Genomic DNA, 26,559 nt, shown 5'->3' on the forward strand with positions numbered 1-26,559 from the left:
ACAGAACAGAAAGGGGTGGGAGGTGGGAGACAGAACAGAACAGAACAGAACAGAAAGGGGTGGGAGACAGAACAGAGCAGAACAGAACAGAACAGAAAGGAGTGGGAGACAGAACAGAACAGAACAGAACAGAACAGAAAGGGGTGGGAGACAGAACAGAACAGAAAGGGGTGGGCAAGGGGTGGGAGACAGAACAGAACAGAAAGGGGTGGGCAAGGGGTGGGAGACAGAACAGAACAGAAAGGGGTGGGAGACAGAACAGAACAGAAAGGGGTGGGCAAGGGGTGGGAGACAGAACAGAACAGAAAGGGGTGGGAGACAGAACAGAACAGAAAGGGGTGGGAAAGGGGTGGGAGACAGAACAGAACAGAAAGGGGTGGGAGACAGAACAGAACAGAAAGGGGTGGGAAAGGGGTGGGAGACAGAACAGAACAGAACAGAAAGGGGTGGGAGACAGAACAGAACAGAAAGGGGTGGGAGACAGAACAGAACAGAAAGGGGTGGGAAAGGGGTGGGAGACAGAACAGAACAGAACAGAAAGGGGTGGGAGAACAGAACAGAAAGGGGTGGGAGACAGAACAGAACAGAAAGGGGTGGGAAAGGGGTGGGAGACAGAACAGAACAGAAAGGGTTGAGAAAGGGGTGGGAGACAGAACAGAACAGAAAGGGGTGGGAGACAGAACAGAACAGAAGCAGACACAAAGGGGTGGGAGACAGAAAGGGGTGTGTGAAATTGGATGAGAGAGGTTGTCCCAATGGCTGACTGCCGCCAGTCTGTAGCTTAGGGCGATAAGGAAACAGGCGGCCACATTTAGAACAGGGGGAGATAACAAAACACGGAAGATAACAATCTCTGCCCTTCTCTCTCTCTCTCTTTCTCTTCCCTCTCTCTCTCTTTCTCTGCCAGGCCATGCCAGTGCAAAGCAAAACAAATCAACATACCAACCAACCCATCACAATGAAAAACACAAAACACACACACACACACTCACACAGACGCACACACACACACACACACACAAAGAGGAGGGGGAAGCCAACAAAGGAAAAGGACAAGAACATGGAAGACACACAGACAGAGGAGGAGAAGAAGTCAAATGAGGAGAAGAAGAAGAACACAAAAAGCAGCAGGTAAAAAAACCCACAAAGAATTCCTCAGCTGAGGACATTTAAAAACACATAAATCACACTGGCATTAGCAACAACGACTGAAAAAAAAAAAAAACCCAAAAAACAAACAACACAACCAGTAATTAACAAAGCAATTATGTATGATGAATGATGATCTTTTAAGCGTATTTTGCAAGTTGCATATTTACAAAATATGTCATTTTGTACAAATCCATCAACCTGAATGCAGTATATGGAAACAGATGGTGGAGATATTCAGCAAACATCAACAGCGGCATGCAGAATAATTTACACTAAATAAATGTTTCACAGCAGTGTCAACCAAATTATATACAAACAGTCAGCAAATGAACTATTGACAAACAAATCATTTTCAGTGATGTAAAGAATCAATGTTAACCTTTCTTATCACAAGTCTAAATCAAACACCCAATATAAATCTTTCTGATCCCAAGTCTAAACTGAGAACCAGTGTAAATCTTTCTGATCCTGAGTCTAAACTGAGAACCAGTGTAAATCTTTCTAATCACGAGTCTAACCTAAATTTGTCTTCCTGAAAAGAAACAACAAATGTAGAATGCTATACACGTCCTCAAAGGATAAAAGACTGAATCTCCAGATGAACATTCTGTCGGTGGAGAATGCTTGTATAACTTCCATTCTCATTAAGGCGGTATTACAAACATTCCCAATGTCCCTTTTCTTTGTCTGTTTCACACTACTCATGATGGAAGTCTGCTATTCTTTGAAGTTTGGAGGGCATTGGCTTTGTTGGTTTTTTCTGATATACATCTTCAAAGTCCATTTTCTAATTATCAACAGTAACCACTTTTAACTTTTTCACAGAAAAAAAATGACGAAGATGGAGATGAAGGAATAAATCTCATACACATTTGGTATTTGATGTTTCTGTCCCGTCTGTGTGTGTGTGTGTTTTCAATTGTAGGGTTGAAGTGTGTGTGTGTGTGTGTGTGTGTGTGTGAGACAGAGACAGAGATAGACAGAGGACAGAGTAAGACACACAGAGAGAGAACATTCATGCTTGCATCCATGAGCACACACTTACATGCACGTGTGTGAATAAGAAAAATGTAATGACACCAAGGCGAATTTTATACAGCAAAGACATCAGTCTCACTGTGACAGAAAAGACCATAACCCAATCCCACTGGCAGCCAGGTACAAGCTATTGAATCCGGACCATTTCACAATGGCTCTCACATTTCTTTTTCCTATTTTTTTCTTCTTTTTACATTCTGTTATCAAACTGAAAACATCCACAACAGACTGCCCCCCAATTAACAAAACAAAACAAAATCCAAGACAAAACATACACACACAAAAACAACAAATCAACAAATAAATAAATATGTAGAACACAAAACATACACAAAAACAACAACAAATAAATAAATAAATATGTACATACATATACATACATATATAGATAGATAAAGATATAAGGAGATAGATATATAGCTGTACAGAAGTTATGATGTATAGATACAGATGTAAATGTGTGTGTGTGTATGTGTGTGTGTGTGTGTCTCACACACACACATATATATGTGTATGTGTGTGTGTGTGTGTGTGTGTGTGTGTGTGTGTGTGTGTCTCTGTGTGTGTGTGTCTGTGTTTTTTTTTTGTTTTTTTTTTACGGCGTACACCTGCCTGAGCCAGGGTCACTTACCGTCGTCGGACAGATCATCATCTTCAGGCTGCCCCCCCTGTGCGGAGGAGCCGTCGACATCAGCCTCATACCCATCCTCATCGCCCTCTGCAGGTGGCCAGGGGGATCAGGCAGCAGACACATGTCAAGACATGGACTGACCACACACCCTCCACACCCACCCTGCCCTGCCCTGCCCTGCTCTACTGCCCTGGCTTTGAGCTGACCTCAGTATGCTGTGACTGACAAACTCCACGACACCCATATACCAGGGCATATCCTTCCTCCTCCTCCTCCATTTATCAGATCCAGGTTGGAAACTCTTTGACAATGAACAGCAATAAGCCCATGGAGACTTGAGGAGCATACACTTTAATGCTTTTTATTTTTTTTTTATTCTATTAAACAGATTTTATGTGTGAAAATACTGGCAGACTGAACAAAACACAAAACACAGATACACAGACACAAGAACAGTCAAACACACACACACACACACACACACACACACACACACATGTACACATGACAGCACAGCTTAACACACCGCTGAAAACTTGATCAGCATACCATGAAAACAAAACGAACAACACAGCAAAGCTGTTTCTAACACATAACACACTGTTCACACACAACCACATACACACAGACACACACACTACGAAGGTCACATCATAACCTGAGGAATCTGTGCACTCAGAAGTCTTGGTACTCTCTCAATATATCTTTAGGCAATGAGTTTTTACCATGCCTTCCAATCACTGTGCAAAAAGGCAGCCTTCTAACTCATGTTAGACATGACACAGCCTTATGACATATGATAGTCAGTCGTGTCTGACTATGACCATCAGAACAGCAGAGGAGGCAACTGCTGTTCCGACTATTTGGGCTAGAATTTGATTATAGTGGAGAGTGTCTTGCCCAAGTACATCCCCACTCTCTCGGCCAAGAGGGTTTCAGGACAGTCGGCGCTGGGATGGTTCCCAAAGGCCAACTAGCCCACAAGGCTGCAGCACTAAGAGCCAGTGCAATTTTGCCTCCTAGTTTGAGAGTCATAGTCCTTCACAAAAGACTAAGCTGTAAATGGTTTCCCATTGACTGGAGAAACCACTGATAATACAGCTCTCACTTTGCTGTTGGCCCAAATGTAAACTTATGTCAATCTGTGATATGACAGCCTTATAACATGGGTGACACATGACACAGTCTTATAACACAGGTGACACATGACACAGTCTTATAACACAGGTGACACATGACACAGCCTTATAGCACAGATCACACATGACACAGCCTTATAGCACAGATCACACATGACACAGCCTTATAACATGGGAGACACATGACACAGTCTTATAACACAGGTGACACATGACACAGCCTTATAGCACAGATCACACATGACACAGCTTTATAGCACAGATCACACATGACACAGCTTTATAGCACAGATCACACATGACACAGCTTTATAGCACAGATCACACATGACACAGCTTTATAGCACAGGTGAAACATGATGCAGCTTATCCTGGATTATATTTCTGGAACTGGGTGGAGATGTTTAAAACCTTCCAACCATGAAACTGTTTCCACAACACACCTTGCTCACATCAGCAAGCAGTATGTGCAGCCGATATCAACAGGCTGTTAAATATACAGCAGATAACACATGAAGTGGGTTTGGTTGCTTTTATTGTTTTTTTTGTAGTTGTTGTTTGTTTGTTTATGGTTTTTCTCTGTGTGCCCTGAAATTTAAGATTTTATTTTCTATATTTTGGATGATTGTGAATGATGATGGGGGTGATGAAGACATTGCTGAGGGGGACCATTTACCTTTGGGACCACCCGACATGGCCATACTTTCCATAACAGATCCAAACTTCAACCAGGCTGTGGGATACCGACACCTGTTGTGTTGGTCGGAAAATTTTGAGCAACACTCTCAAAACGCATCCATGAAGTGAATGATCCTTGACCGTGTGGTCCCAGTCTTCCCATCTGAGCCCATAGCACACTCAGCCTGTGGGCAGCAGCTGACCATGAGCTGAGAAAACCCAGCTCTGATGGGTCCCAGTCTTCCCATCTGAGCCCATAGCACACTCTGCCTGTGGGTTGCAGCTGACCACAAGCTGAGAAAACCCAGCTCTGATGGGGAGTGAACCCACATCCTCCCAGTCATCAATCTGTGACGCCAGGTAATACCTAAAGTAACGTGCAAGCAGGGAGATTGTACACTCACCACGCAAGCAAAACACACCCTCCAATGTCTAGTGGTATGGACACTTCTTCTTCTTCTTCTGCGTTCACTCATATGCACATGAGTGGGCTTTTACGTGTATGACCGTTTTTACCCCGCCATGTAGGCAGCCATACTCCGTTTTCGGGGATGTGCATGCTGGGTATGTTCTTGTTTCCATAACCCACCGAACGCTGACATGGATTACAGGATCTTTAACGTGCGTATTTGATCTTCTGCTTGCATATACACACGAAGGGGGTTCAAGCACTAGCAGGTCTGCACATATGTTGACCTGGGAGATCGTAAAAATCTCCACCCTTTTACCCACCAGGCGTCATCACTGTGATTCGAACCCGGGACCCTCAGATTGACAGTCCAATGCTTTAACCACTCGGCTATTGCGCCCGTCGGTATGGACACAAATTGTCCAACCAATGGAATGAGTGCAGCATCAGCCACAGATGTGATCCATGCCTCCCCTCTCGCATGTCTCTCACCATCATGATCTTCCTCCTCATCTTTATCACAATCATTGTCATCATCATCATTTCTGTATGTTTGGCAGGCTCCTCAAGTCTCAACAATCAACCAAATGAAAACCCTCACTTGCCCCAAATTCCTCCGACGTCTGAGGATTCCATACCTGGCACCTGGTGTCATGGAGTTTGCCACCACACATTCCTGTCACATGCACTGTGCTCTCTGCTGTGGTGTAAACAAGTCACTGAAGGCACCAACACATCAGTCATGTACACAGGGCCTTTCTTCTCTTTAGATGTACACACAAACAGGAGCATGTACTGGTTGTGATTTAGACCTCATCCACTCTGATACACAAAGGACTGTCCTCTCAGCTAAACTGATAGTCAATTCTTGCTATAATCAAAAGTTAGAAAAGAAACTGATCATTAGAATGAGAACAAGAATCAGTTTTTAAAAAAGAAATAAGCAAATTAGAAGTAGAACATGAAAACCTGAATAAATGTTCAGACACTGTGGATGTAGGAAAGTCCCCTATTTTTTTCTTCCATTGCTCATCAACTATCATCATTACTGTCAATTAACAACTGAAATGGGGATTCTTCAAACTGCTTGTCACACAAGTTGCTAAATATCTCATTCTTTCATACTGAACGTGAAGTTACATTTTAATATTAATCACTGGTTAGATACAGTGCAATGCAATGCACAGTTTAGAGGCAGTTTTATCGACACCACTGATGTTATTCACTGCTAGGAAAGGATGCACCAGGTACCTAATGGGCACTACCATCAAATTAAATGTCAACAGAACTGTCTGTATATTCTGTGAAGCATATTCAGGATTAAAAAGCAATGCCAGTATTAAATAGAGGCTGATTTGTGTTGGCACATTTCTTCTGTCACTGCTGCCATGTGAACATGACATATGATATAAGATATGACATGCCCAGAACTTCTTTTTTTTTATTTTTAGGAAGTGTGTAGGTTTGTTCCTGTGTACCTTTCATCTACCTGTGTGCTGGCTGAATCAGCAGCATGAGCAGCGCTGACTTGGAAGTTGTGTATCCTGTAAATGGAGAAAGTTACTTCTCTTTATTGTTGTCAGCAGTTGAAGGGCGGGGAGTAGAGCAAAGATGGTAGTGTGAGGGTGATCACAGTAAAGAATGAATCAGAATGGATGACCTGAATTTTGATAATTCAACAAAGGCAACGATCATTCATCCAGTCTGAACTGAAAGACATGCAGAATGTTGTGATTTGTAGACGATGGGCACGTGGAACATAAGATCTGACTCCGGTATATTCTGTCGTCCTGTATGCATGCCAGACATGGCCCCTCATGGCAGATTTATAAAGAATTGAAGCCAAGGAAATGTGGTGTCATGGCAAGACACTAAACATCAGGTACACTAATCATATCACCAGTGAACTAGTGCGCCACACCATCAGGCAACACATTGTACCTGATGAAGATCTGCTGACAACAGTTGATGAAAGCTATACTGGTATAGCCACATAACAAGATCCAATGGCCTTGCAAACACCACCCTCCAAGGAACTGTAGAGGGAGGGAGATGGAGAGGGAGACCCAAAATAAATGGACTGACAACACTGCTGTGTGTATAGGAAAACCATTCTGCAGAGACCCAGGCTTTGACACACAACGGACAGACCTGGAGGAATCTGGTGAACAGTTCTGTGTGGTGCGCCAGTGACTCTTCACGGAGATGAGGGAGAGGAAGAAGAGAACAGACCGAGATCCACAGGACTGACAATCTGCAGATCCACTAAGTCAATCAGGAAGTCCACACCATAGCCTGACCCTGCTGCTGTGACATCCCACCACACTGATCATGCCCCTTGGTGTGTATGTAGACGTCACACAGTTCACAAGCTGTGTCTTACCCATCACTTCTGACCAGAGCTCTTACTAGATTCTTGATGCAGTCATTTGTAAATGGGGAACTTTCTCCTTGATGAGGGAAATGTACATCCACGCCTTTCACAAAAGTTCATCCTTTGGGGATTCGTTTTTAAAATGAAAATATATAAATAAAACGGTGGAGGAAAATGTGAACATGTGAAAAAAAAGGTCTGGTGGAAAAGAGAGAAAAATAAAGGTTGGTGCATCCTTTGTTTTGGGTCAAATGATTACAAATTAATGGCTAGAACACCTGTATTATGGTTTAGAACAATGGACATCAATTTCAGTAAAAAATGTTACAGGATTATGGCTACAGAGGCAAAAAGGGTTCTACACCTTAGCACTGGTATCAACACAACTTGTTAGGGTCAAACGAACTACATGTTTAGAACAATACAGATAATTCAACTCTCCAGTTTACAGAACAGCAAATTATCTCTCCTACAGGAGAGGAAGTAGGGAATGTTGATTTGAGTGTACATTCTACTGGTGTCACGGAATATATGGCAGGTTGATGATTAATCAGATCTACATTAGTTACAGACAGTGAGCTGGTTTTAGGGCATCGGCCAGTCCACTCACTGGCCTACAAATAAACACTGGATGGTTTGAGAAGAGCACAAAACGGGTCAAGTTAAACAGGTCAAGTTAGCACAGTATGGAATCGTTTGTTGTCAGTCTGCACTTTAAGGATGTGCCTGTAGTCAGTGGTCAGTTTCCATGACGTTCACAACCACATTAGAGACGTGTAGTGCAGGTGTCCTATACAGACCTGTACACAACACATTCATTGCACTCCCAGATCCAGAGCTGTGAAACCACCCCAGGCCACGCAGCCCTGGTGAAGTGGTTGGATCAGAATGTGTTATGTATGCGGCCTTCCACTTCTATATTGCCAGCTACAAGCCGGTATTCGATTTAGCTTTGTACAAATTCGTCTTGGCAAAGAGACATCAGTTTGCTTTTTTTTTTTTTTAATCTCATCAAACCACACAACTACTAAATTTGTCTTTGATACTTAAGTGCTCATCATAATGAAAGTTTCCACCTTTATTACAAACTCATCCAATCCAACTTTTACATTCTGTTTTCTAGCACCCCAATATAAATGTGATGACCTTCTCAACACAAATACTTCAGTGCTTTCTCATCCCAGTATACCATTCATCTACCTGTCATGTTTTTCAGTTTGCTGATCACATAATGATCTGTTGAAAAAAAAATAAATAAAAAAAACCCACCCCAAATTATATTGTCATGATTAACGAACCCCAAATATCATGACATTAACCAACCTCAAATATACTGTCATTATTAACCAACTCCAAATATGTTGTCATGATTAACCAACCCCAAATATGCTGTCATGATTAACCAACCCCAAAGACACTGTCATGATTAACCCACAAAGTATCCAAAGCCCTCTCCTTCCCAGAAAATTTCCCAGACTTTCCCTATCAGTGTAGAAAAGCAATGTTTCTTGTTCTGAGTGCCTTGTACGACAGCTGACTCCCATGTATCTGATGTCTCTTTGCCTCAAGCTTGAGGCTTCAGCACACAACCCACACAGACATGGCAGAAAGACCGGCTGCACATTTTAGATGACACACCCGGAAACAAAGCACCAAATCTGTACACTTCACATGAGAACAAAAGCAGCGGCCACACACCACAGAAACAGCCGTTGTTTCCACAGGACCTCCATTCCGGACCACCCAGTGAGGGGGGGAAAGACAAATTTGACACAAACAATCCAGCCCTGTCTCAGCGGAAGCCTCAAGACACCACAACAAACACATAACAGTACATACCTGGTCACCGTACACGTGTGTACATGTGGCAAGCAAGTCAGTTCAGCAATTAATGCGGTTAGTGCGCTGCTAGTGGCCTAGTCTAGATGTCTAGATGTGCTCTACTGCCCTGGGCACTTACCTTCCTCCAGAATGGTGGTGGGGGCTTTGGTGTAGGGTTTTTGCTTGCCTTTCGGTGTGGAGCGGTTTTTATCCTTGCCTTTTTTGCTGTCCCCATTGACAACACTGTCCTCGGGGGACGAGGAGCGCTCTTTGGGGATGCCCTTTGACCCCGGGCCCTTTCCCCGGTTGGCCAGGCTTCTGCCCGAGCCGCCAGGGCTCGGGGGATTACCTTTTCCTTTGTCTTCTTCTTCAACCACTATGGCAGGGGGTGCAGCTGGCTTGGCTTCCTCTTTCTTCTGTGGTGCAGCCGGCTCGTTCTTCTTGGGGGGTGCAGCTTCTTCCTTGGGCTTGGCTAGGCCTTTCTTGGCAGCATCTTCTGCCGGCTTGGCTAGGCCTTTCTTGGCGGCATCTTCTGCTGGCTTGGCTAGGCCCTTCTTGGCGGCATCTTCTGCCGGCTTGGCCAGGCCTTTCTTGGCGGCATCTTCTGCCGGCTTGGCCAGGCCTTTCTTGGTGGCGTCTTCTGCCGGCTTGGCCAGGCCTTTCTTGGCAGCATCTTCTGCCGGCTTCTGGGCTGTGAGGGGAACAGAGAGGGCAGGGAGGGGGCTCAGTAACACACAGGGACTGCTACACAACCCAGGGTAAGAGAGAAAGGGAAACAAAAAACTCCTTTAAACCAGGGCCTGAAAAATAAGAGGTCAGAGGATCGTCGATACAGGTACAGGTGACTACGATGGCTACCAAGGGCACTGAATGGCTTTTCTGAGGTGGGGCGCAAAATGACTGATATTCATGGCATGGGAAATCGTTTTCATCTCCACACACACACACACACTTCCATACATTGATGACTGCCTATCATGCATCAGACACAACAAAGGCACACACAAATAATTTAAAAAAACAACAACAAAAAAACAAAAAAACTAATGATAGGCAGCTAACTGCTAAAGAAAACAGACCAATAATACTTACGTGATGTTAACAAAAATGAAATGAAAGTCACACAATCAAAACACTGCATGTATCACTCATTCTCAGGAAACACCACAACAATCATCAGATCAACTTGCTTGAAATCACCTACCATGAACTAATGGGATCACAACAGCATTCAATAAAACCAAAAACCTTTCAAAACATTAGAAAACCTGACTGGATGAAGTAGTATTTGCATTTTAAAAAAGAGAATATTCAGCATCTGACATTTCTGGGGGGGGGGGGGGTTCTTGTTATCAAGACATGGACAAATATTAGTACAAGTAACAGTTCTTTTTAGTCAGGTGGCTTGAAATATGTCACAAGGCACGGTAAATTTGTCATCAGAGTTCAATATCAACATAATAATGGCAGTCCTTTCTTTCATGTCTGTTAATATGAAATATCAAATCTATCTGTAATGACTATATCCTACCACCAGCAGTTCTGGAACAGAAGTACTACATTCATGAAATAATGTGAAATGTTTATAAGTGTATTATCATTGGTGTTCAGACCAATGGTTTTACTCTGCCAACTTTCCCCCCAGACTGTCATTCTTTCTACTGAACGAGCTTTGTCACACAAAACAAGTGGAGGGAGCTATTTCAATGATCACCCGCAGACACGCATTTTCCGGGTCTGCAGTGAAATCACAAAGACAACAGACATCTCCACTCCTGTCAATCATCCTTGCCAAGTGACTGCAGTTCAGCCAATCAAATGCCCTGTGACTGCAGTTCATCAGCCAATCACATGCCTCCATATAAACAGCTGAGCACATGGTGCAGGCCAGCTCAGCGAGGTCTGGCAATCCTTCTGGACTGGTTGACAGAGCAGTCCATGAGAAGGCTTGGGATCCCGGGAATGGCAGAAAAAATATATGAGGCAACCAACACTATTGTTATGGTCAGTGCAAGTCTGACCAGCTTTATTTTTGTTTTGTATTTTGTATTTCTTTTTATCACAACAGATTTCTCTGTGTGAAATTCAGGCTGCTCTCCCCAGGGAGAGCGCGTCGCTACACTACAGCGCCACCCATTTTTTGTATTTTTTCCTGCGTGCAGTTTTATTTGTTTTTTTCCTATCGAAGTGGATTTTTCTACAGAATTTTGCCAGGAACAACCCTTTTGTTGCCATGGGTTCTTTTACGTGCACTATGTGCATGCTGCACACAGGACCTCGGTTTATCGTCTCATCCGAATGACTAGCGTCCAGACCACCACTCAAGGTCTAGTGGAGGGGGAGAAAATATCGGCGGCTGAGCCGTGATTCGAACCAGCGCACTCAGATTCTCTCGCTTCCTAGGCGGACGCGTTACCTCTAGGCCATCACTCCATCCTAAAAGAAATAAAGGTGTTATTTTCTTTCCGTTTTTTTCTTTCCATTAAAAAACCCCCCAAAACTAGAAGGTTGTTGAAATGTGGATAAGTACACATGAACCCATGATCAGCTGAACCCAGACATCTTTTTCTTTTCTTCTGACAGCTGGAGGGGCGGAGCTTGGCGCCTCAAGTGGAGAGGTCTGCTGTGTGTTGTGTGCTTCAAGCCCTGTGAGAGACACAAGTACCACACTCTACTCTAGGGGTGGATAAACGGAAACCCACAGACCACACCTCTCCCACAACACACTGCAAGCATCGGTCAACTCCTCAACACGTGTTCACATTGCTAGCTACAGATAAAATGACTCACGTGTCGTCTTCTGGGCTTCCGCAGTCTGCAACAACATGTTGTGATTGTGAGCATAGAAACACATAAAAAAAGAGAAACAAACCTAGTTATACATAACTGTCAGCACAACAGCATGTATTTTCTCTCTCTCTCCCTCTCTCTCACAAGCACCCACACACACATACACACAAGCACCCACACAGATACACAAATTCTAACGACAGTACTACAGAAACTACCCACACAAAGAAGGAGACAATAGTGACAGCACCTACAGTAACAACTATGTGATCCAACTATATTTGTAGACAACCAAAAAGATCCTTATGAAACATCCTAAATCTATTTCAAGTTCTCAATAAATGGGCCAGTTCTCATATTGGGAAGTGTGTGCCATTTAGTTTGGAATGCAACAACCAAAAACATTATCATATGAAATAACCTATCTACAATCATAACAATGATGAATACATAAAAAAGCATCAAGTCTGTGTTTTTTCAGTAAGATGTTTTAGGATCTGAACCTCGTACCTTTGACTGTAAATCCTTTTCAGTTTTTCCAGTTTTCTTGGCATCTTGTTTGGGTTGTTTTGGTTCTGAAAATGACACCAGATACCGAATCAGCTCCAAATGGAGCAACACCACATCAGCAACACTAACATTTAAAACAATCCTTAAATCACAAGAATAAGGCATGACTGAAAGCACACAATACAAATCATGTAGAAATCTTCCATCAGCCCTGTCCACAATGTTGTTTCCTTTTTTTCTCAATTCTCAGTTTCGGGGTGATCATGAAATTACAAGGAATACATGCTGAAAACATATTCACAACAAACATACCCCTTCAAGTCAGAATTTCTTTCAGTTACCCCGTGGGGTGTCTGCTGATGAATACAATAGCATATATTGTCAGGATGTCCCCTGACCACCCAATATCTTTCTCTGCACTCATCCCCCTCCCTCTTTTCATTCATCCCTCTCCCTCTCTCCATTCATCCCCCTCCCTCTCTCCATTCATCTCTCCCTCCATTCATCTCTCTCTTCATTCATCTCTCCCTCTCTCCATTCATCCCTCTCTCCATTCATCCCCCTCCCTCTCTCCATTCATCCCTCACCCTCTTTCCATTCATCTCTCCCTCCATTCATCTCTCTCTTCATTCATCTCTCTCCCTCTCTCCATTCATCTAATCTCTCTCCCTCTCTCCATTCATCTAATCTCTCTCCCTCTCCATTCATCTAATCTCTCTCCCTCTCTCCATTCATCTAATCTCTCTCCCTCTCTCTATTCATCTCTCTCCATTCATCCCTCACCCTCTCTCCATTCATCTCTGTCTCCATTCATCTCTCTCCCTCTCTCCATTCATCTCTGTCTCCATTCATCTCTCTCCCTCTCTCCATTCATCCCTCTCCCTCTGTCCATGCATCCCTCTCTCCATTCATCCCTCTCCCTCTTTTCATTCATCCCTCTCCCTCTTTTCATGCATCCCTCTCTCCATTCATCCCTCACCCTCTTTTCATTCATCCCTCTCCCTCTTTTCATGCATCCCTCTCTCCATTCATCCCTCACCCTCTTTTCATTCATCCCTCTCTCCATTCATCCCTCACCTTCTTTCCATTCATCTCTCTCCCTCTTTCTATTTCAACCTCTCCCTCTCTCCATGCATCCCTCTCTCCATTCATCCCTCTCCCTCTCTCCATTTCCCCCTCTCCCTCTTTTCATTCATCCCTCTCTCCATTCATCCCTCTCCCTCTCTCCATTCATCCCCCTCCCTCTCTCCATGCATCCCTCTCTCCATTCATCCCTCACCCTCTTTTCATTCATCCCTCTCTCCATTCATCCCTCACCTTCTTTCCATTCATCTCTCTCCCTCTTTCTATTTCCCCCTCTCCCTCTTTTCATTCATCCCTCTCTCCATTCATCCCTCTCCCTCTCTCCATTCATCCCCCTCCCTCTCTCCATTCATCCCTCTTCCTCTCTCCATTGCTCCTTTTTTCTCCTGGACTACAGAAGATGGATTTATGCAGCTCGCCGACACTTCTATAGAGCATGAACACCTTAAAAGAGTAACTGTGTATCAGGCATGTTCACCAAGGCAGAATCAAAGGCAGGAATGGGGCGGGTACCTTTCACCTGTAGACTGGCTGTGGAGGTGGCATTGCCCCACTGGTTCTTCACAGTCAGGTTGTAGTTGCCGCCCACCGCAGGGGACACCTCTGAAACCACAACCAGCCCTTGTCAGCAGGCCAGCCAGTGCTAGTGCTGTCGTCACTTTTCTGTCATCATCATCGTCATCACTCACAACAGCTATTCTCCACAGTCAGCCAGTGCTGTCGTCACTTTCTGTCATCATCATCGTCATCACTCACAACAGCTATTCTCCACAGTCAGCCAGTGCTGTCGTCACTTTCTGTCATCATCATCGTCATCACTCACAACAGCTGTTCTCCACAGTCAGTCAGTGCTGTCGTCACTTTTCTGTCATCATCATCATCATCACTCACAACAGCTGTTCTCCACAGTCAGTCAGTGCTGTCGTCACTTTCTGTCATCATCATCGTCATCACTCACAACAGCTATTCTCCACAGTCAGCCAGTGCTGTCGTCACTTTCTGTCACCAACGTCATCACTCACACAACCAGCTGTTGTCAATAGGCCAGCTAGTGCCAGTGCTGTTGTCACTTTCTGTCACCATCATCATCAATCACAGCAACTATTCTCCAAAGTCAACCAGTGCTGTCGTTTTCTGACAGCAACATTCATTTTTCACAACAACCATCTATTCTCCACTCTATAATTTTCTGATAGTCACCTTCATCACTAACAAAGCGGAAGGTGGCAGAATGGATCAGACGCTCATCTGCCAGTTTAGTGTCCATGAAGGTCTAGCTCTGAATCCCGCTCTGGCCCTTTCTCCCCAGTTTGACTGGATATTAAACTGAGCATCTATTCATTTGCATTAGACAACAAACTGAGGTCACATGTGCAGCATGCGCTTGGCGCGCTGAAAAGGAACCCACAGCAACAAAAGTGTTGTCCTCTGTATATACATGCATGCACTCAAGGCCTGACAAGTGCATTGGGTTATGCTGCTGTCAGGCATGTGCCAAGCAGATGCAGTGTAGCGTATATGGATTTGTCCAAACGCAGTGATACCTCTTTGAGAAACTGAAACTGAAACCAACTCACAACAACCAGCTATTCTCCACAGTCAGCCAGTGTTGGTGTTTTCTGACAGCTACCATCATCACTCACAACACAAGGGTTGTCCCTGGCAAAATTCTGTAGAAAAATTCACTTTGATAGGAAAACAAATACACTTGCAGGAAGAAGAAAACAACAGAAATAAGGGTGCTGCTGCACTGTAGCCATGTGCTCTCCCCATGGACAGCAGCCTGAATTTACTGTACTGCGCAAGTGTGCAATAGCCAAGTGGATAAAGCGCTGGTGCCTGGTGGGTAAAGGGTGGAGATTTTTCCAATCTCCCAGGTCAAAGTATGTGCAGACGTGCTAGTGCCTGAACCTCCTTCGTGAGTATACGAACGCAGAAGATAAAATACTCGCGTTAACGATCCTGTAATCCAGGTCAGTGTTTGGTGGATTATGGAGACATGAACATACTCAGCATGCATCATCCACAACAGAATCATCAGCAAGTCAATGTTGGTCGTGTAACGGAAAGAAGAAAAAGTGATTAGCAGCTGTCGTTGGCCTGGGGCACTGACCTGGAATGTAGAGACGGCATGTGCCTTTCTCGTAGGTTATTTTGTAGACATCAGAAGCAGAGATGGGTTTGCCATCCTTGGCCCACTGAACCTCTATCGGTTCTGTTCCCGTTACCTTGGCAACAAAGTCTACGGCATCCCCATCGTTTACATTCTGCACACAGATGTGCACACATATGACAACTGCATTTTTTACACATTACACTTCGGTGGATATTTTCCATGATGTGAATTACTGATTGTACCATAACTAAATTTTCTATTACAAAAACAACACCAGACCTTTAACAACATCTTCATTCATCATTTCTCTGATATGGCTCCTTGCCTCTTTGTATTTACCAACTAATTTTCCTGTCACTATACTAAATGCTCATTCTGAAACTGCAAACAAACAAAAAAAGAAAAAGAAAAAAAAGGAAAAGAGAACCCACTTTAAGCAACATTCTTACTTTTCTGTTCTGAAAAGTGTAATTAAGTGTGATAAAAACTGTTTTCCTTCTGAGAATACTACAAAGTCAGCTGGAGTCTATGGAAGTGCGAACACCACCAGTGAACATCAGAATGATTTCAACACTGAAACACACAGGGAAAAACAGACAGACATGGCAGACAGCAGGACAGGGCCCAATGTGAAGACTTACTTGCGGGTTCAGCCTCTGTATAATTTTCGGTCCCTCTCCCTTTGCCTTTGGCCTCAAAGCTGTCAACACATTCAGAAAGTTTGACAAATGATAACAAAAGCATAGTTTTGCACGCACGCATACACATAACTTTTGAATTTTCTTATCATGTAATCTACAACTTGAAAGGATGAAAAAACAAACTGAAAACTGGTACGTTCACACATGAACACTGTTGACCAAACCAGAATGAAGTGTGTAGTAAACAATCAAACCAGCAACGGCATGTGAAGGACTGTGTCAATGTTGCCTGACTCATCAAGGCAGCACCACAGAATGTTCAGTAACATACACCCCCCCCCCCCCCCCTACACAAACCACAGAACAAAGAAATGAAGGAAAGAAACCAGTCTGCAGTAGAGTCTGTCCCAGTCCTTGCCATTGTCGATGTGGACCATGTCACAGTGTCCAGCCATCTCACTCCAAGGACAGGCTGAAAAGGTGATGTAAAAGAGACTTCAGGTAACAGCCAGAGGAAATGACTGCCATAGACCTTGCAGGAAACCAACTGATTTCTTGTGTCGGCAGTTAGGACATGGCCCATTTTGCATTGTCAATTTAATTACTTGCCTTTTCAGTTTCTTTCTTTCTTTCTTCTTTTTAGAACTGTACTTTTATCTATCCACCTGCTTGATTATTCTGTTGTATTTATTTCATATTTATTTACTGATATATATATATATATATATATATATATATATATTTTTTTTTTTAAGAATCTGGCAAGCTGCCAAGGCCTGACCAAAGTACTGGGTCTATGCGTGCTTCCTTTTTATTTTTAGCAGATTTTAAGTCTGCACACTTTAATGCCTCCTTGAACAACTGAAAGCGCAGAGTCAGGAAACACCCCTGTTATCTGATGTGACATACAAGTCGCTCAACAGACAGACAGCACAGAGGTCAATGTCAATGGGGTGCATCACTCTGTCCCTGTATGGCCACCTGACAATCCTCTCTGCGTCCACTCTTCTGTTCCTCAATGTCCACAGCGCTTCCTGTGTCAGGCCTTTGTCGGTACAAATAGTAAAGAGTGGTAACTCTCTCTATTCACAAGGTACACAACTAACCTGAGTCAGGTCTTTGTCGGTACAAATAGTAAAGAGTGGTAACTCTCTCCATTCACAAGGTACACAACTTACCTGAGTCAGGTCTTTGTCGGTACAAATAGTAAAGAGTGGTAACTCTCTCCATTCACAAGGTACACAACTTACCTGAGACAGGTCTTTGTCGGTACAAATAGTAAAGAGTGGTAACTCTCTCCATTCACAAGGTACACAACTTACCTGAGTCAGGTCTTTGTCGATACAAATATTAAAGAGTGGTAACTCTCTCCATTCACAAGGTACATAACTTACCTGAGTCAGGTCTTTGTCGGTACAAATAGTAAAGAGTGGTAACTCTATTCACAAGGTACACAACTTACCTGAGTCAGGTCTTTGTCGGTACAAATAGTAAAGAGTGGTAACTCTCTCCATTCACAAGGTACACAACTTACCTGAGTCAGGTCTTTGTCGGTACAAATAGTAAAGAGTGGTAACTCTCTCCATTCACAAGGTACACAGCTTACCTGAGACAGGCCTTTGTCGGTACAAATAGTAAAGAGTGGTAACTCTCTCCATTCACAAGGTGCACAACTTACCTGAGTCAGGTCTTTGTCGGTACAAATAGTAAAGAGTGGTAACTCTCTCCATTCACAAGGTACATAACTTACCTGAGTCAGGTCTTTGTCGGTAGCAAATAGTAAAGAGTGGTAACTCTCTCTATTCACAAGGTACACAACTTACCTGAGTCAGGTCTCTGTCGGTACAAAAATAGTAAAGGGTGGTAACTCTCTCTATTCAAAAGGTACACAACTTACCTGAGTCAGGTCTCTGTCGGTACAAAAATAGTAAAGAGTGGTAACTCTCTCCATTCACAAGGTACACAACTTCTTTGTCAGTACACATGTTTGTGGGCATGTCTTTGTCAGTGCACATGTTTGTGAACATGTCTTTGTCAGTACACACGTTTGTGGGCATGTCTGAGTGGACTATTTCCTCAGTGCCTGTGCCTCAAGTGACCCATGCAACAAGAAACACACACAGTGGCTCACCAGAAACATTGACAGCAGCCGTCACAGTCACTTCCCCTCCGGCCCCTTTGGTGACCAGTTTGTACATGCCGGAGTCCTTCTCTGTGAACTGAACACACACAGCAATGGCGTCACGGCACATCTGAACACACAGATATATCGATATTTCTGGACTTACACTGGGAATTTTCAGGATCATGCAAAAGAAAAAAAAAATCTGTCATTTGGACATGGCCCAATTCAGGTGACTTAAACAAGGGATTTTCAATGGCAGGAAGAAAAATAAAACCTATTAGTTCAATATCGCCCAATTCTGGTGACTTATATTGGGGATTTTCATGATTATATAGATGATAAAATCAATCAGTTCCATATGGCCCAATTCAGGTTACTTACACTGGGGGATTTACATGGTTATAATTCAGGTTACTTACACTGGGGATTTTCATGGTTACGTAGATGATAAAATCTACCAGTTCCATATGTTCCAATTCAGATGACTATTATCGGGGGATTTTCAAACGACAGGCAGAAGACGATGAATCTGTCGGGTGGATGATGGTCTGACACAAGTGACTCACATTGGGAATCCGGAGGACCATGTACCACAGATTCCCCTCCTTGACCACCTCGGTCTTCAGACGTCCCACAGGGCTGATGGGCTGGGTGCCGTAGTGCCACTGCGCTGTGGGCTTGCTGAGGCAGGAGATGGCTTGTCGCACCATGATCACCCGGTCGTTGTCCTCCAGCGTGATGGCTGGCGTGCCCTGTGGCTGGGGCGCTGCCTCTTTGGGCCTGTTAGCCAGTCAGTACATCCGTTACCATCATTTAATGATAATAGTATTTACACAGTGCTTAATCTTCTGCTGAGACAAATCAAAGCGCTTTCATACCAGTCATTCATACGCAAGCATAACACCAAAACTTGAGAACCTGAAGACATAGAAGAGTCGTGGGAGGGAGGCTATCATGGAAAGAGGTGGGTTTAATAACACACAAAAAGGCAGGGACCAATACAGTGCAGCCAGTGGGCACAAAGGCAGGAAACACTTTCGTTTTGTGTCTGTGTGTTGTATTCCTCTCTCTGCCTCTTTGGGCCCATCAACCAATCAGTACATCCTTTTTAATCATGTTGTGTGTCTGTGTGTGTGTTGTATTTCTCTCTCTGCCTCTTTGGGCCCATCAACCAATCAGTACATCCTTTTTAATCATGTTGTGTGTCTGTGTGTGTGTTGTATTTCTCTCTCTGCCTCTTTGGGACCATCAACCAATCAGTACATCCTTTTTAATCATGTTGTGTGTCTGTGTGTGTGTTGTATTTCTCTCTCTGCCTCTTTGGGCCCATCAACCAATCAGTACACCCTTTCTGATCATGTTGTGTGTCTGTGTGTGTGTGCTGTATTTCTCTTGTGTGTATGATTTTCCCAAAATTGTTCATTGCTTTTTTTTCTTTTTTTTTTCTCTCTCTTATTTGTGTCTCACTGTCTGATGTTGTTTTCCATTTCCCCAACCACTTCAGCTTTCACTGAAAACATCTGTGCATTGGCATATAATAATCATGATTGCATAAAGAATGATTCACTTTCATCTAGGCATATTTTTACACATGCACTAGAATCTCTCTCTCTCTGTCGGTCTTGCTCTAAATCACTAACCCATACACACAAACACACACACATACAACTTACGGTTCCAGATTGATAGAGATGTTGGCACTTCCTTCTCCCATTTCGTTCTTGGCGGTCACTTTATACTGTCCACCATCAATCTTCGTTACGTTCTGCACAGACACAAGTCTCAGTGATCACACCACCTGACACTTCTCTGGTCAAATGTGTCAAAACCCCAAACCATGATAATGTGTTGATCAAACCTTTGGTGGATGATAAAAGTGCTGAACAAGGTCAACTGCCCCTGCTTTTCTTTCTTGCACCCCGCCCACTCACCATAACATAGCCCCACCCACTCACCATGACAACATAGCCCCACCCACTCACCATGACAACAAAGCCCCACCCACTCACCATGACAACATAGCCCCACCCACTCACCATGACAACATAGCCCCACCCACTCACCATGACAACAAAGCCCCACCCACTCACCATGACAACATAACCCCGCCCACTCACCATGACAACAAAGCCCCACCCACTCACCATGACAACATAGCCCCACCCACTCACCATGACAACAAAGCCCCACCCACTCACCATGACAACATAACCCCGCCCACTCACCATGACAACAAAGCCCCACCCACTCACCATGGCAAAAAAGCCCCACCCACTTACCATGACAACAAAGCCCCACCCACTTACCATGGCAAAAAAGCCCCACCCACTTACCATGGCAAAAAAGCCCCGCCTACTCACCATAACATAGTCCTGCCCACTCACCATGACAACAAAGCCCCACCCATTCACCACCAAAAAAAAGCCCCACCCACTCACCATGACAACAAAGCCCCACCCACTCACCATGACAACAAAGCCCCACCCATTCATCACCAAAACAAAGCCCCACCCACTCACCATGACAACAAAGCCCCCCACACTCACCACCAGTACAAAGCCATGCCCACTCACCACCAAAACAAAGCCCCACCAACTCACCATGACAAAAAAACCCTCACCACTCACCATGACAACAAAGCCCACTCACCCCCAAAGTCCTGCCCACTCACCCACCACAATAGCAGCCCTCACAACAAAGCCCCACCCACTAACCCCCCACAGTAAAGCCCCGCCCACTAACCCCCCACAGTAAAGCCCCGCCCATACCTCCCTCCCACAGTAAAGCCCCCCCCCCCCCTCCTGCACCCCCCCCCCAACCCCCCCACTTACCCCGACAGAAAAGCCCCGCCCACTCACCATGACCTGCAGTTTGAGGGTGTACTTGTTGTTGCCGTCCTCCAGGATGGAGGGCACGATGCGAGGGCCGGACTTGACGGGCATGGTGCCCTTGAACCAGGACACGGAGGGCTTAGGGCTGGCCGTGCACTGACACGTTATCAGGATGTTCTTCCCTCCCGCCTCCTGCGTCACCACTGGGTTCTCCGTGAACGTTGGGATCAGACCCGCCTGCTTGGGAGCTTAGAAGAAAGACCAGCAAAGCATCCAGTGTCTCAGTGTCGTCCATTTCAATTTCTGTTGAATTTTGCTTGGCTAGAGCCCAGCTGTCCACAGTGGGTTATATCTACGTTTGGAAACGTCATAAAATGATGAGTAAAATGGCAAAACATCTAACAGCAAAACTTCTGCTGAATGTAGAAGAAAAAATTGGAAGAGAAAATAAGAGTAATCTAAGTGCTCAGTTAACAAATCCAGAGAGCGATCAAGAAAATAATGTTGGATGTTCTGGGCATGCAGAGGAGTAAAAGAAAAAAACAACAACAACAAACAGAAACAATGATGGAACAAGAAAGAGGAAATTTTAAGCATGATTTACAAGGCTTGGACATAACTCAAAGCCTTCATGGGGGGTGTGGGGGTGGGGGGTGTTCACCTTTCCAAGACTGGGTGGACATAGCATGGCCAACACGATCAGATACATCATCACCCCACAGAGAGAAAGGAATGATGACTTTGAGGTGAGAAAGTTTCCCAAGGCAGGAAATATCACATAACAAAAATGTGGTGGGGAAATTGTCTTACTTTAGTTCAAGGAGTAACAGGATATACCCTGACTGGATACTGTATGATTTTTGTTCAAGGAGCAACAGGATATACTCTGACTGGATACTGTATGATTTTTGTTCAAGGAGCAACAGGATATACTCTGGATACTGTATGATTTTTGTTCAAGGAGCAACAGGATATACCCTGACTGGATACTGCATTATTTATGTTCACTATGTGACTATGTCACACACACAATATACCCAGATCAGCTGATTTCTTGTTAAATCACTTTTTTGCAGTCTTTAATTCGTACATGCAATCCTCATCAGCAATGTTTCAGACATGTCCCAGCTGGAACCCAGCCTACCTGAAAAGTTGAGAGTGATGTTGGCATTGGACTCTCCCAAGTCATTGACTGCTGTGCACTTGTAGATGCCACTGTCGCTCTGCTGGGGTTCCTGTCCAAAGAAGGGAACACATTAGCGCAAGTACTGGGCTCATGGTTTGTCAGTGACAACACTGGTTACGTGCCAGCACCAACATTTTAACATGTTATGTACCTTTACCTGTTGGGCTACACAGATTGGATAACTACTGAAATTCAGTCTTTGTGGGGACTTTTTTTTAGTTACTTACTACTGGAACAGAAATATTTTTGACTGGAGCTTTTTTTTCTTTAATACAGATATGTTAACTTACGGAGCAATTACTTAGAAAAAAAAAAAAGGGCTCTAAGTGATGGGGAAAAATCCTACAGCATGTGAGAACAAAATGCATATACCAAACTTGCTTACATCTTTCCCTCCCTATGTGTATGACCAGTGTGTTTTCTTTTCTAGGCCATCATCACAGCAGTCACCTTGATTTGCATAACAGCGTTAAATCGGTCAGGGCCTGACAAGTCCTTCTTCAGGTTGATGACGTAGCGCCCCCCTGCCTTGATCTCAGTGTCATCGCGGTACCAGCGTGTCTGGGGGGCAGGGCTTGCTTCCAGAGAACAGGTCATGACGATGAGGTTGGCCTGCTGCTTGATGCCAGGCTGCTGTGTGAAGTGGGGGGCCTTCCCCTGGGACACTCTGCACAGTCACCGCAACATGTAGGGCTTGTCGGGGATGGGATACAGTGTGTGTGTGTGTGTGTGTGTGTGTCTGTGTGAGGTGTCTGTGAGTGAGTGAATGAGAGTGAGAGAGAGTGTGTGTGTGTGTCTGTGTTGTCTGTGTCTGTATCCTTTCTTTGCATAATTACAATGACATATTTCATTCAAAATATGAAAATAATATGGCTCTGCTTCTTTTTGAAAACAACAGACATGCACATGCACACATACACACACACTCGCGCGCGCAAACACACCCACACCCACACACATGCACCCACACATACACACACGCACATATGCACGCATACACACATAGTGATACACACACACACTTGCAAACAAAAAATCAACTACTTCAAAGAAAGATACACATCCAACTTTAATTCAGTACAGATGCATGAGATTGAGAGAAACAAACTGATACTTACTGAGGTTTCTTGGCACCTGTAATAAACAAATCCCATCATCATTAGTTACACATTCTTTCCTCATGATTTTCATCTTCATTTCAAATCAGTCCCACCATTCACACAAATCAGGACTTGCACTCGCACTGCATCAAAACTAAAGTTTCAAGCGATTCAAGTAAAATGCACAGTTGTTGGGTTTTTTTCAAACTGAAGAAAAATAATTATTAATTCAAAGCTGTCGCATTATGTATTTAGTAGGAACAATTATGTCAAAGATACTAAGCAAAACTGCATGCCATTACTGCATGTATAATACTACCACTTTGATTTAAATAATCTTTAATTCAAACATGTCACAGAAACATACAGAGTCACCAGGGGCAAAGTGGACACTGCAAGGGGAAATCTTGATTATCTGCATCGGGTGAACTATGTCAAAATGAAAGAAAAAAAAGCCAATCGTTCAGTTATCTGCTTGTGGACTTCGAACCTCTTTTACAGTGGAACGAACCTCTTTTTGTACAGTGGAATATGTCTAATGCTAACGTCCATATTCTAAATATATTTCTGTTTAATAATTACGATGTAATAATTAATTGCAATGTTTTTAAAAGCGAATATGTGAAATGCTTTTATTTGAGAACATATGTTTATTACTCTTGTTTAATCAAGTAATCCGGGTGTATGTGTGTGTGTGTGTGGGGGGGGGGGGGGGGGGGGTGCGGGTGTGTGTTGATTATCTGGTTGTGGTTTTCCGCAATTCATCTTTATTCTTATCTTATCTGTCTATTATAATAAATGTGCAGTATAGTAGGCTATGTTTATAAATATATTCAAATAATGTTTCTTAATTCTTTCTGTTTTTACATTAAGAATACTAGTTATTACCTGCAGTGTGTGGATGTATGTATGAAACGATGTATGTGATATTTTTTACATTAATTTTGTATCTTCGTAATATTTATTCGTAAAAGCTGTTGTTGACTTTTACAGTTATGGTCCCCATGTTGTTTACTTGTCTATGTTGTGGTAATGCACCTGACCAAATTTCTCCAGTTGGAGATAATAAAGTTATCTTATCTTTTGTCCAAATAAAACAATGCTCGTGCCTTGTGACGGTCTTGCCTTCCAAATCAAACCCACCCACCCTCACCCCCCAACACACACCCACACCAAACTGTTTTTCTTGCCAACTTTATCTGTGGCAAAAAGGAAGAGAGACGAACCAAACAGTAAACCTCATTTACTGCAAATCTGTTGATCGTTCACCAAATGCAAAAAAACATTCAGTCCAATTATACCTGATTCTTTCTGTCTCTGTCTCTCTGTCACAGGAGTAACGGGCCCTAACTGTGGGGAAATCGCCCACCTTTAGCCTCAGTCACATGAGGATGGGCCTTTACCCGTGTCAGTTTCGCGACACTATTTTGGATTTCCTGGATCTAGTCTAAATCAAAATCGCCGCAGAGAAGTCCGAAACGATTCATGAACAGGAACAAATCATCACCGCATGTCCTTGCTGATCGGGTCGTCAGACACGTTCAAGTTCATTACATTTACATGCAGACGTTGACAGTGTTAGAAAATCACATCGGTTAAAATTCAAACGTGAAATTCTTACCTGCAAATACACACTCCTAATTTCGGAAAAATGGCGGAACTGCACGAATCCAAGGCCCGTAATCCGCCCGGTTACACGCGATCTGAGAGAAAATCTATTCTGGCACTTTACCCCAAGGGCCTCTTTGCCTCTAGTGACCCCACATGCGTACGGTAGTACGCAGAACACCAAGAACATCTTATATTATATCAAGTCCTGTTTTAGAATGATAAGTACATAATTATTGTACGCAACTCACGTGACAGATACGCCTCCTCTGTCAGTTACCAACAGTGTTGCCACATATCATTAAAAGCAAAACGGAATAATAAATATAAGGAATAAAAACAACAACCAAACAACAAACCACAGAATGAGGAAGTGATTGCAGTAGACAGAAAAAAAATTTGAAAAGAGGCGGAACATAGGATGTGGGGGCAGGGAGAGTGGGAGGAGGGGTGGAGGAGGAGTGAGGAGAGGAAACAGGGTTGATGACCGCACACTGCCAGTGGCGGTGAGTTTGGGAAAGTCTGGCTTTGTTTGACATCCCCAACGCCGGTCCCCTCCCCTCCACCACACCCCTTTTCGCAAACCACAGATAACGACATTCACAAAAGGGCCACACACACACACACACACACACACACACACACGTATATGTGCACACAAAGCCTCACAATTGTATGTGCACACATACTTCCACTATATGTCTTCCAGACCAAGTTTATTCTCCGTATTATTCATTATTTTGCTAAAAGTCATGCTTACACTTGGCATTTATTCACAAACGCAGTTATGTGTGCATCCAAATTTATGCTTGTTAAAGATAGCAATAACTGCACCACAGCCACTGAAATGTTATTGTAAAATGTCTTCATACAGGTTTTTCGCCAAATCAAATCACACCGCACTCAGTGTTATCTACTACAGGTTAACAGAGTTTGTCTTAAAATGCACACAGTTTACAAACAGACCAAGTGATCTAACTGGTCCACACACACACACACACACACACACACACACAACAAAAGAAAAAAAAGAAGAAGAAGAAAACATACCTACAGACAATACAAAATTCGGGTTTATTTTGTTTTGTGCTCAAAAAAGCAAACCAACGAAACACGAAAAGAAAACTCAGTTCATGCAAAGCTGCGCCCCCCCCCCCCCCCCCCCCAGTTTCGTACGCAACAACGTCGTTCGACTGTGTGTGTGTGTACAAAAACGTGCCCGTTTTTGTTTTCTGTTGTGGGTTGTTTTTTTTGTTTTTTGTTGTTTTTTTCTTGGGGGGTGGGGTTCTCACAAACTGTGTGTATGATTTTTGAGCTATCAGCTGTC

General features: G+C 43.8%; 1 protein-coding gene across 1 annotated transcript in view; it reads right to left on the minus strand.

Moving 5' to 3' along the window:
* LOC143286726 (twitchin-like) overlaps positions 1 to 26,559 on the minus strand; it is a 346,369-nt gene that overhangs the window by 203,669 nt on the left and 116,141 nt on the right. Inside the window, 13 exon segments of the mRNA XM_076594434.1 lie at positions 9,592 to 9,933; positions 12,033 to 12,057; positions 12,543 to 12,607; positions 14,139 to 14,228; positions 15,739 to 15,892; positions 16,383 to 16,441; positions 18,514 to 18,601; positions 19,074 to 19,287; positions 20,181 to 20,272; positions 21,366 to 21,586; positions 22,483 to 22,573; positions 22,975 to 23,191; positions 23,643 to 23,658. Coding sequence (XP_076450549.1) covers positions 9,592 to 9,933; positions 12,033 to 12,057; positions 12,543 to 12,607; positions 14,139 to 14,228; positions 15,739 to 15,892; positions 16,383 to 16,441; positions 18,514 to 18,601; positions 19,074 to 19,287; positions 20,181 to 20,272; positions 21,366 to 21,586; positions 22,483 to 22,573; positions 22,975 to 23,191; positions 23,643 to 23,658 — 1,674 coding nt within the window.

The sequence above is a fragment of the Babylonia areolata genome, chromosome 10 (assembly GCF_041734735.1).
Source record: "Babylonia areolata isolate BAREFJ2019XMU chromosome 10, ASM4173473v1, whole genome shotgun sequence".
Classification (NCBI taxonomy): domain Eukaryota; kingdom Metazoa; phylum Mollusca; class Gastropoda; order Neogastropoda; family Buccinidae; genus Babylonia; species Babylonia areolata.